At 42.8% G+C, this 12,765-nt stretch overlaps 1 protein-coding gene across 2 annotated transcripts in view; it reads right to left on the minus strand.

Annotated features, from left to right (window-relative positions):
• The window catches only part of LOC128856094 (protein similar), a 196,371-nt gene that overhangs the window by 32,777 nt on the left and 150,829 nt on the right, over positions 1 to 12,765 (minus strand). For both annotated transcript variants that reach the window (XM_054091473.1, XM_054091472.1), the window contains 2 exons: positions 2,823 to 3,292; positions 1,905 to 2,673 (listed from right to left, as the gene is read on the minus strand). In XM_054091473.1, the coding sequence (XP_053947448.1) occupies positions 1,905 to 2,673; positions 2,823 to 3,292 (1,239 nt within the window). The remainder of the gene's footprint in view (positions 1 to 1,904; positions 2,674 to 2,822; positions 3,293 to 12,765) is intronic.

Here is a 12,765-nt window from a genome sequence, read left to right on the forward strand (position 1 = left end):
ACTCCTTTGCTATTGTCGAAAGACTGAACCGAGAACGCAACGTTATTCACACTATCAGTACAAGTCGCGGCAAGTTCGATCACGCTCCAGCAAAATATTCTTCGAACTTGATCGATGCTGGAGTGTGACTGTACCGAAACTTGAACAGCACGGATAGTGTGAATACAGTCATTGTCTTTCGTTTGTGAATATTTTACCGGACCGAGACTGGACCGAGAGCGGACCGTGATCGGCATCATAGTGTGAATCCGGCCTAAGGCTAAAGAAATGGGTGTGAGGACCCAAACAACAAATACATATTTTTTAATATAATATAAATCCCAATACCTTCCGGTATGCAATTTTTCTTTTTTATATTATTATTTGCACCACGATTGCGAGGCATTAGCTCGGCTGTCCTGTAACAAGAATTTCATGGCGTTAACCAAATAAAATTTCTGTAACAATGCAGATTTCCGCGGACAATCCGTTCATTGTGAACAACGGTAATTCTAATTGGAAGATTGCATGAGCCTTAGCAAGACGAGATTTGGTTGTGAGCTATTCTGAGCTATAAATCTTGATATTACCATTTGTAAGGCGGCGACAAACAAAAAACAATAAAAAAGCGTATGGACCCTTATGCAAGCAACTAACAATTTTTCGCCAAAATGAATACATACTAAGTACGTACTGCTGAGCTAAATGAGCGACGATGAGAAGTTTCTAAACGCCACAACAGAAGTGATAGGTGCAAGCGTAGAAGCGTAGAGGGAAGCATCCACTGAATTAATTAACCTACGCCTCAACAATGGAATGATATTTGTTTCGTCAATTTCTCTTTACTTATGTTCGTACACATGCACTTTGTTGTTTGTGTTGTTGTAGCGGTACTTTATTTTGCTTTGCATCTATTATTGCTGTTATTGCTACGTATCTCACACATAGGTACAGATTAGCATATAAAATTGTTGCATAACATTTCACATTCCACATTCCATTTGAAGCCGAGAATGAAAAGCCGTCGTAATAAAGTATGTAATATAGTAGCGGTCGCCGTAACCGAATGAGTTGTTGCATGAGTACTATTCGGTAGCACCCAGGTTCGAGACCCACTAAGAGCACGAAGCATCAGACGATAGAAAGCTTTTTCGAAAAGCGGTGGGCCCTTGACAGGCAATGGCAAACCTCCGAGTGTATTTCTGCCATGAAAAAGGTCCTCATAAAAATCATCTGCCGTTCGGAGGCGACATAAAATTATAGGCCCCTTTATTTGTGAACATCAAGAGGTACACCACCAATAGGAGGAGGAGCTCGGCCAAACGCTCAACATTACACCCTTGGCGCCAATTATTATTATTATTGCAGCAATGCAGTTATTGACAAGCAAATTGTAAATTAAAGTAAATATACATATTATACACATACCTATACGTACGTATGTATAGATGTGCTCCAAGTTTTCTAATATGGGCGGCACGAGTAATGAGCCATCAACAAAATTAGTATGAATTGTGGCGTTAACGGAAGATGTGAAAAAATCATAGCAAGCACGAGTTTTTATAATAAAGAAAAAACAAAATGTAGTTTAAACTTTGTAGAAGTTCTGTCACTATAAGCATAAGTAGAAAAGACCACCACGCCCTTCATAAATAGAGAATTTTCAGAAAACTGAAACTAATGAGCAAAAAATTACAAATAGGAAATTAGACCCCGCATATCTACCTATGGACATATATGTAGATGCTCACATATAAACTCACAAAACTAATATATTAACTTAAATTGGTTCAAATAAAGTACAGCATAAAATTTAGACTAACGCAACGAATTTCCTCCCGCAAGAAATACGCATTTCCGCTTATGCGGAGCAAGACCCCAATCTTTCACATTTCTTAAGACACCTTTTTAGAGCTGATACTTACAATCCTTGTTGTAGACATGATCAAATGCATCCTCGATGGAATCACATAAGCTCGGCGATAGCGAACTTTCTTTCTTGCAATCGATACTCAAGCCAAGCAACTGCATTTGCCGTTGCTGTTGGTCCTGCTGCTCTGCCGCCAAATCTTGTTGCAGTTGGTGCAAACGGAAATCGCCACAATGCGATTGCTGTTGATGTGCTTGTTCTTGCTGTTGTTGCAAACCAGCACCAGTCTGCTCATTGCCACCACCACCACCACCACAATTATTATTTAGAATAGACAATGTGCCACTACCAGAGCCACATAGCAGGGCCGCCAGCTCACTGGTGTCTGTGTTATAAACGCAATTCGTATCCTGTTGCTGCTGTTGACTCACCGGCGAAGGCGAAAGCGAAGAAACGGTCGATGCGGGTGAGGAACACAGCGAATTTAAATGTGATTGTGTAATATGTTGGGCATCCTGATAGCCGCTCAACAAGTTGTGACTGCTTTCGCAGGAGTGTTGCTGTTGCAACTGCAGTTGCTGCAATGTTGCATCAACATCTTTTTGGTTATTCAACTCTTCGCTGCCCAGACCATTGCTGGCGCACCACATTAGATCGTCGGCAGTCAGGAGAGGCAAGTCCTCTTGCTCGTTCATTGGAATATATGGAGCGCGCATGGTCATGTCTATGTCTTCGTCAACGCTCATCGTCATAAATGCAAATCCATCATCCTGGCTGAGGGAGTTGGGACTGCACAACGACGGCAGGCTGCTCGCTTCGGGACTCTGAAATTTGGTAAAGAAGAATTAAGAAAAAATTATTCATTTATTTGCAAAAGAAATCGGTACATTTGTATTTGAGCTATTAAACAGCTATTTTTTTAATTACTAATACTTGTACACATTGATCTATGTATGGATGTTTTTCAACTAACCTTCGATGCCACACAAGGCGAGAGTAAATGCTGTGAGCAGTTTGTGTCATTCGATTCCTCCCGATAATTAATGAATGGATCGACGCGATTGGTGTTGCTAATGCTGCTGTTGTTGTTGTTGTTATTATTATTATTGCGCAATGTGACAGAGTTCAGATTGCTGTTACAATTCTGCTGATGCGTTGGACTGCTAAAATTACTTTTGTTATTTCGATTATTGTGCTGATTGTTGCTGCTGTTGTTAATGTTGCCGTTAGTGTTGCTGCCACTATGATTTGGTGAGTCTGGAGACGAAGAATTCGTGGTTGAATCGAGGGAGCTGTAGTCATCGGGCAAAAAACCGCCATAACTGTACGAGCACAGACCAAGCAACATTTCGCCGCAAAATGGAGCAGCGTCATCGAGGCGCATGCAAGCATCAACAGCAGCTGGTGCCAAATGTGCTAAATCATCGGGTTCCTCTTTGAGCACTGCAAGAGACAGAGATGGAGAGGAGGAAAAGCGATTAAGTTATAATCCCGGACCAAAACCAGACACTAAAGAAAATCAATAATTATAACTACGATTTTACATAAATGTAATGATGAATGATACGTAAATACAATGCTTTTGTGATTGCAGGCGTTAAGGCTTTCGACGTTCGTTCCAAAGTAGACAGACCACAGTTCCGAAGTTTCTGAGTTTATTTTACTCTGATATTACTTTCCGCGGCGAGTTGCTACACTTAGTTTTACATTATGGTTACCTATCCCAACTATCACAACTGAGTGAATTCAGTTTTCAGTGCATTTTCCGCCCTAGGCAATTTTTTAGTCTCCTTGTTTCGCTGATTTCAATTATTTGTTTAAGTGACAAGTACAAGTACTTTACTTATACACTCGTATGTTTGTATGTTTGTGTGTACATTTCTGCGCACAGTTGCATTTATTCATACATTCATTTATAATCATATTTGTATGTATGTATGCACTTTTTATAAACGTTTTTGTTGTCATGAGATGGCGCCTGAAATTATTCGCATTTCCAAATTTTAGCAATTGTGCCCTCACTCATTTTATTGACAGATTCGAATTGAGTATAATTAAGGCTCACATAAATTAGTTGATTTATTAGAATTTAATTGATGTAGCCTGCCGAAAATTTAGCTGTAGGTACAAAGAAATATATTTCACAGTACCATAAATATGGACTATCATCAAAGTATGTCACGAAAGCAAGCGACGAGTAATTTCCCTCAACTATGGTGCGCGCAAATAATTGCTGAAATTGGGTTTTGGGCAAATTATATATTATTTGCGTTAATAATTGAATAATTGTTTGAATCGTCAAACTATTTACTTATTTAACACAAGCACAGTTGTTTGAAAAGTATTCTTGCCTCAACCATATTTTCAATGGCAACTCTTCCGGAATAGTATCAATGATTTTATAAAAAATACGACTTCTGATTTATGATAAAACGTTTTCAACAAAATCTCAATTATTACATTTTATTGTGAAATAAGTATGATAGATGGGTAAATACCAAATGAACCATTACTAATCTTTAATATTTGGCTATCACACTTTATTACTAGCGCGTTATCCTCCCAAAAACAGCGAAGGCGATACAGATTATGATAACCAGTGAGCGCATAACACGAGAGAACATAAGTACTTCAGGTCATAAGGAGGGCATACTTTGCATATCCTACATTCATATCTTCTGTTTCAAATGCATGACAGTGCAATTTTGGAACACTTAATAACACTCAAACATCCAAAGGCAATCAAACAAAAGGCAGATAACATAAGCACATAAGTGTTAATTTTGAAATTCGGCACTTTTCATAAATAATCAAGGGAACATCCATCTCCTGCAGCTAATGGTATATGAACACACACACTCATCATCATCATCGTCATCGTTTTCTTTATCTCCCATTGGAGCAAGGCCTCAACACACAACCACAAAATCAACAATGCAAACACACACAATACTCTTAAAATATCAACAGTAAATGCACTCTTGAACGGAAAACCTCCACACCAAAGAAGTGCAGTGAGAGAGTTCAAGCGAAGCGCAAAAAACACAGGCCGGCACACGGCTTTTTTCTACCTTAACGTCAAGAAAGCATTTTTGGATATCTGAAAGGAGTGGATTCGTTGGTGTTCCCCATATTTAAAATCTAACTGTTTGATAAATAAACTTCTATTACGAGGTTACGTTCATGGAATTTTTCAAACAATTCATTCAGATACATACATATGTACATGAATATCACTATGAAATTGCACCATAACAAATTTAGTATGATGACAACCTGCTGAGAAAACTATACAATTTTCAACAAAGGCGTTAATATTTTTTCTGCTTTTGTATTGCTGTAGTGATAAGCCTGCTATTATGTGATTACAAAATATCACTGATAACTACTTGGCAACCTATTTTGACGTAAATTGTGTTTAGTAAACTGCTATAACAACAACGACACCAATAACAACCACAACGTTAATTGCATTCCCATGGCAGCCGGTTCTACGTTACCGGAATGACTCGGGTTTTTCCCGATCAAGGGCTGCCGCCCCAGTACACTAGCCCTGTCTAGTGTATCGTATATCACCCCACCCCTTACGTCACAGGAGCAAACTCCCGCAGCTAAACTGCTCCAAATACTTCTCCTCAGGGCTGGAGTCAAATCCAACCCTGGGCCAGAGGTATTCTACTGCTGCGTCTGCCATCAACAGCTCCACCCGAACTCCACCTCGGTTAGGTGCAATAAGTGCAACGGGTGGAGCCACCTTAAGACCTGCTCAGGCCTTAAGTCGCACAGGGAGTGGTCCACACGGTATGTGGCCACGTGTTGCTCCCGCCAACAGGCGTCTGATGCCTCCACGGCTACCACACCCCCTGATAGGCCGGCACTACCAACCGCCACCACAACCCACACCTCCACGGTGAGGAGCCTATCGGAGCAACACAACTCCCCTTTAACCCCTCCTATCCCTTCCTGCTCCAACCCCAGTGCGGGGACAAACCAGCAGCTCCTGGTCCCCCGTACAGTCTGTTCCGTGTGTCAGACCGTAATACCTCGGAATCTGGTATCAGTCCAGTGCAATTCCTGCAATGGCTGGTGCCATTTTCGGAGATGTTCCGGCCTGCGCGCCACCCGTGAGTGGACAACTGCCTACGTTGCCCCCTGCTGCAGAGCTCTGCACCCACTACCTCCCCCGGAGGAGCGGCCGCCCACCACCATCAGGCCGCAACAACCACAGTGGATTGCACAGCAGGTCCAACGTGGACAACCCCACGCGTCCCTCACCCCCCGGATTACACTGACCTCACCAAGAAGCTTCAAGCTTCTCCAGTTTAACTGCAACGGACTTACGAGCAAGGTCGACGAGATAGTCGACTTTATGAACCGGCACAGTATCAAGATAGCTGCGATCCAAGAAACAAAGTTGCACGCTAGGTCATCTCTGATCACCAGGGATGGCTATAACGTGCACAGACACGATCGCGAGCGAGACAACGGTGGTGGCCTAGCGTTTATAGTCCACCACACTGTGCAGTATCGTCTTATCGATGAAGGAATCGACCCCAGGGACAGCACCTTAGAATGTCAAGGCATAGCTGTCCGGTCAGGCGATTCCGAGCTCGAAATTTTTAATATATACATACCCCCTGTCACCTGCTGCCCGGCAGGATATCACCCTGATATAGGTGCGCTCATCAGAGGTGAAAACCGATTGGTTGTAGGTGACTTCAATGCGCATCACGATCTTTGGCATTCAAGCCTGCCAAATGATCGTAGGGGACAGCAATTGGCAGAGCAGATAGACGACTCGACATTCAGCACAGTGAACGACGACGCCCCCACCAGGGTAGTGGGCAATTGTACCAGCTCGCCTGACCTAACAATAGCTAGCGCGGGTCTGATAAATAGCATAACGTGGCGACCTATGCTATCGCTTGCATCAGACCACTTGCCCATTATCGTCTCGATCGAGAGACCTGCCTATTTCGTTTCCGCGAATCACCGGTCCTATTTTAACTTTATAAAAGCTAATTGGGCCGGCTTCACGGAATTCACCGAGGACACCTTCGCCGCTCTTCCCATCCCCACTGATGTGCGCGTCGGCGAACGCGCATTCCGCAAGGTGCTCACAGCTGCTGCGGCTCGCTTCATCCCAGCTGGATGTTATAAGGACATCCGTCCCCACTTCCCAGCAGAAGCAGCCAGTTTAGCAAACGAGCGTGACCACCTACGCCAGGCCGATCCCGGGGATCCCCGCATAAGGGATCTCAATTTGGAGATCCGGCAACTGGTAAATCAACATAAGCGGACTAAATGGGTTGAGCACCTGAAGACTTGTAACCTCACCTCCGGAGTGAGTAAACTCTGGTCCACCGTTAGGTCCCTGTCGAACCCGACGAAACACAACGACAAGGTGGCTATCACCTTCAACGGTTGTACTTCGTCGGACCCGAAGAGATGCGCGAGCTATTTTAGCCGGCTGTTTACACTGCATCCTCCGGGCGACAGAACCAAACGTCGTGTTACCAGAAGGCTGCACAAACCGACGAACGACAGTGCGCCACTTACTTTCTCCGGTGATGAGGTTCAGGGGGCCATCAACAAGTCGAAATCATCGAAAGCCATTGGCCCTGACGGACTTAACGCGCTGATGCTGAAGCATCTGGGACCCCTGGGAGTAGGATACCTCACAAGGGTCTTCAATTTGTCTCTGGCCACTCTCATCATCCCTGACAAGTGGAAAGCAGGGAGAGTGGTCCCACTATTGAAACCTGGGAAACCCGCCAACCAAGGGGAGTCTTATCGGCCGATAACTCTCCTTTCCCCAGTAGTGAAGACACTTGAAGCCCTCCTACAGCCCCACATCAGCACGGATTCCGAAGAGTGCACAGCACCACCACGGCACTCACCGCCATAAACGCCCGGATAAATCGCGGGCTTAACCAAAACCGCCCCTGCGAGAGGACTGTCCTAGTAGCGTTGGACCTAAAGAAGGCTTTCGATACATTCAGCCATTCCACGCTACTAGATGATATTTATCAGTCGACACTCCCGCCAGGGCTGAAGAGGTGGTCCGCGAACTACCTGAGCGGTCGGCACTCGTCAGTGATTTTTCGAGATCAAATGTCAAAGCAGAGGAAGATTAAGCAAGGCGTACCGCAGGGTGGTGTCCTTTCACCCTTGCTTTTTAACTTCTACATCTCGAAGCTCCCCCAACCACCAGCGGGAGTTTCCCTGATCTCATACGCTGACGACTGCACGATAATGGCGTCGGGCAATGACATCGATGGCCTGTGTTCCAAAGTGAACAACTACCTCACCGACCTTTCTCGCTTTTTCACTGCGAGGAATCTCCAACTTTCCCCCACTAAGTCCACGGCGACCCTTTTCACCACCTGGACAAAGGAGGTCAAGCTGCCCCTTAAGGTAAAAGTCGACGACACACCAATTCCGACTGTGAATAACCCCAAAATTTTGGGTGTAACCTTTGACAGCTTGCTCTCCTTCTCTGCGCACACAACCGCAATTGCCACTAAAGTCCAAAATCGCAACAAGGTCCTCAAATCGCTGGCCGGCAGCACTTGGGGCAAGGACAAAGAACTGTTGCTTTCGACATTTAAGGCAATTGGCCGGCCGGTTCTAAACTATGCTGCGCCTGTCTGGTCGCCTGGTACTAGTGATTCGCAGTGGATAAAGCTTCAGACATGTCAGAATACCGCCATTCGGACAGCGACCGGGTGCCTCCTGATGCCACCCATACAACACCTGCACAACGAGGCACAAATGCTCCCAGTCGCGGAGCACAACAAATTGCTCAGCAAGCAGTTCCTGCTGGGGTGTTACCGCAGGTTTCACCCCTGCAGACACCTGCTTGAGCCTGAGCCGCCTCCCAGGCACGTCAGGAGACACCTCCTCGACTACGCTGACGAACTCCAGGACAAAACTGACCGAGACCTACTGGACCGGACAGTATTTAGACAGTCAATAAACGACATTCACCGGGAGTCCGTTACCACCTTCATGAACTCCCGTCCCGTGAATGCCGTAATCGGAGTCCAACCACCACCCATTGCAGATGAAGAGCTCCAGCTTCCCCGTGAGACTCGTGTAACATTGGCACAATTACGTTCTGGATATTGTAGCAGGTTAAACTCCTACTTATCCAGAATTGACCCCGACATATCAAACACATGTCCGGCATGTGAAGGTACCCCGCACGACACTAACCACCTCTTCACATGCCCCCTTAATCAGACTCATCTAACCCCCCTCTCCCTCTGGACCCAACCCGTCGAAACAGCATGTTTCCTGGGCCTACCCCTAGATGAGCTAGACGAAGACGACAGATGATATACCTACACTGACAGGGCTAACTATGCTGTTAAAACAACAACAACGTTAATTGTGTAAGGTGCTTATTTATAGGATTGCGGAAAAGTTTTTATGCAAAAAATTTTATTATTGTAACGTAATACTCGTATTATTTTAAATTGACTAGCGTCATTGATTCAAATACCTACAAATGTTTAATACATGGCTGTTTAATACATTGCTGTTGTTGTTGTAGCAGTTCATTAACCCCTGCCATCTAGCGGTAGGCCCAAGAAACATGCGGACGAGGACGAGATCGTTTAAGGGGGCACTGAATAAGTAGTTAGCCGAAGTTCACACTGCAGAAATGAGCTTCGAGTTCAGGGTTAGGCTCAATGCCAGACCTAAGAAGAAAGATTGGAAGCTGTAATGATAACTCCTCCCCACATGCCATGAATATTTTTAATTTTACATGACTATATACATTTGTTTCTCTCCCACGAATCCCCGCACCCCAACGTGCATTTGTACTCGTATGCACCTATGCCAACCGAAATTACAGCACAGAGACTAAGAGTACGGCGCAACTGTGTCATGTTCAATTATGCATTTTTTCCGTATTTAAACTGTTGTTACTGCTGCATTCGTCATTTATTTTTGTAATACATTCGGAGTGCAGTTTATTAAAAAAGGCTATTAAAAAGTTGAGCGTCTCTAATACATAAAAATACAAACAAAAGCACCAATATTTAGATGTCTAGGCTTGAAAGAAATGGAATAGGAATAAGAGGATATGTGAAACAGATTTTTATAAAAAAGAAAAAAATATCAAAAAAGAAATTTCAGAAAAAAAAAATTATTACAATTGTTAGAAAATTTGTTTTTTTTTTTTTTAATCTGAATTGTGCAGGCAACTTTTGCGACTGTAAATGGATTTCAACCAACTCTTCACTGTCATCATTGGAAATTTATTTACGAACATTTACTGGCAATTTCCAAGCTTGAAAACGGTTTACACAAGACTTGTATTAATTTATGATTTCATTTATTTTATAGAATAGAAAAAAATTAACCAAATTCATGTGACTAAATTTTCTTAATTACTATTTGCTTAACGTGTCGAGAAAAAAATATTTCGCAAAAAAAGTATTTATAAATTGGTTCGCATAAAAATATTATCCGCAAAAAGGCGGCTGCTGGCAAACCGGCAAAGTAACGGGTGATCAATTAAGAGGAGTTTTTTTCATTTGCGTTTTTTTTACAGATCGCGCGCGAGTTGTGGCAAACTGTCATCGTGGATTTGTTGAACAGCGTTTGGCATTTCATCATGGAAAGACTCACACCGCAACAACGTCTACAAATTGTTCAACTGTATTATGAAAATCAGCGTTCTGTGACAAATGTTTTTCGTGCGCTTAGACCGCATTATGGTCAACATAATCGGCCTGCCTTAAACACTATTCGACATACCATCAACAAATTTGAATCCGAATATTCATTGGTGGATAATTCTCGACCGAATAGACCACGTCCAGCAAGAAGCATTGAGAATATAGCGGCAGTAGCAGAGAGTGTACCTGAAAACCGCGATGAATCGATTCGGCACCGTTCTCAGCAACTTGGACTGTCGTATGGAACAACTTGGTCAATTTTACGGAAGGATCTTCATTTAAAAGCATACAAAATACAGCTCGTACAAGAACTAAAGCCAAATGACCTTCCTGCACGTCACCGTTTTGCTGATTGAGCTCTTGAAAAGATTGAAGAAGATCCGCTGTTTTCGAGCAAAATTTTGTTCAGCGATGAGGCGCATTTCTGGCTCAATGGTTACGTCAATAAGCAAAATTGCCGTATTTGGGACGAAGAGCAACCAGAACAGGTTCAAGAGCTACCTTTACACCCAGAGAAAACAACGGTCTGGTGTGGTTTATGGGCTGGTGGAATCATCGGTCCATATTTTTTCAAAAATGATGATGGCCGCAACGTAACTGTGAATGGTGCTCGCTACCGTACCATGATATCGGACTTTTTGCTACCTGAAATTGAATCTAATGATCTCTACGACATTTGGTTTCAACAAGACGGAGCCACTTGCCATACAGCTCGTGAAACAATGACTTTATTGAGAAGTCATTTCGGAGAGCAGCTGATTTCACGTTTAGGACCTGTGAGTTGGCCACCAAGATCTTGTGATATCACACCTTTGGACTTTTTTCTTTGGGGATTCGTGAAGTCCAAGGTCTATGCTGATAAACCAGCTACGATTGAAGCTTCACGACATACCAGTCGAAATGCTCGAACGAGTGATTGAAAATTGGACCTTCAGAATGGACCACCTTAAGCGTAGTTGCGGCCAACATTTGAATGAAGTCATATTCAAAAAGTAAATGTCAAAGAATGTCCTTTCAAATGATAAATAAAGGTTTTGAACATAATTTACATTTTTGTTTTTTTTTTAACTATTGAAAAAAGCACCTCATGATTGATCACCCGTTATGTTGAAGTGTGTGCATGTATGCAAGACACATGTGATGTTTGCGGACTGCTACATGGCAAATAAATAAGAGAAAACCAGTGAAATAAAACAAAAAAAATCGATAGCAATTTTCTCAAGCACTCACAAAACATTCAATTTCACGGGATTATATTTTTATTTGTTTATTTCGACAATCCTCCCCGGCAGTTGCTGGCTCTGTCAGTAGTAATTTTCCACAAGAAGTCAGTGAAAGGAATATATAATAAAAAGTTCATAACTAGTGGCTGCTGGTAGATACTAGTCGGAAAGTCTGTCAAAATCAGAAATTTCACAAAAATCCGATAATAACTAAAACTGTATGATATAAGGTGCGCCGGGAGGGGGAAGATGCCAATAGAATACTGCCGTTATTGCCAGCAAGCAGAAAAAGCAATGTCAATTAATTCATTTACGAGTAGAACTGTCTCAAAGTATTCCAACAACAGAAACGACAGAAAAATAAATTAAGTGAATATAACAACAAATACTTATGGAAAAATTTGATGGGCAATTAAAACAGTGGCCATGGGGTAAGGGGAAATTACGCGTGTCTTTCTAAGCACTCTCCACTAAATTTAGAAAACCTAATCAAAACAAAAACCAACAAAAAATGAACAACAAGTAAATTAATACACGGAAGAGAGCGGTTAATGTTTTAAAAAATATTTTCGAAAAAAAATAAGAGATAACAAAATAAATTAATGTTAGCAGGCCAAAAAACAGAAGAGTAATAACTCTAGCTGGATGGTAGAGGAGAAAAACGTGCCAACATTTTTCTTTCACTACCATCGTTGAAGAAGTTTGACTTCGAAAGTATTGGTGATTATGTAGAAAAGTTTCGGGCAGATTGAATTAATTATCTTATTAATGTCGGGCATAAAATTTCAAGGCATTGTCTTCATTGAGCTTAATCGAATTTCAAACTGGATTCGATGCGATGCTTCATCTTGCTGCCTGGTATCGCTTGAGAATGATGACCAAGAGCTGCCACCTCCTAAACCAAAGTGTTATGCGTCACCGTGCCCATTGGATTACTTGCGTGATAATCAAAGCAAACAAAAAAGCAGAAAGGAGTAAAAAGGGTTAAGTCAAAACCAAA

Source organism: Anastrepha ludens, chromosome 2 (genome assembly GCF_028408465.1).
Source record: "Anastrepha ludens isolate Willacy chromosome 2, idAnaLude1.1, whole genome shotgun sequence".
Classification (NCBI taxonomy): domain Eukaryota; kingdom Metazoa; phylum Arthropoda; class Insecta; order Diptera; family Tephritidae; genus Anastrepha; species Anastrepha ludens.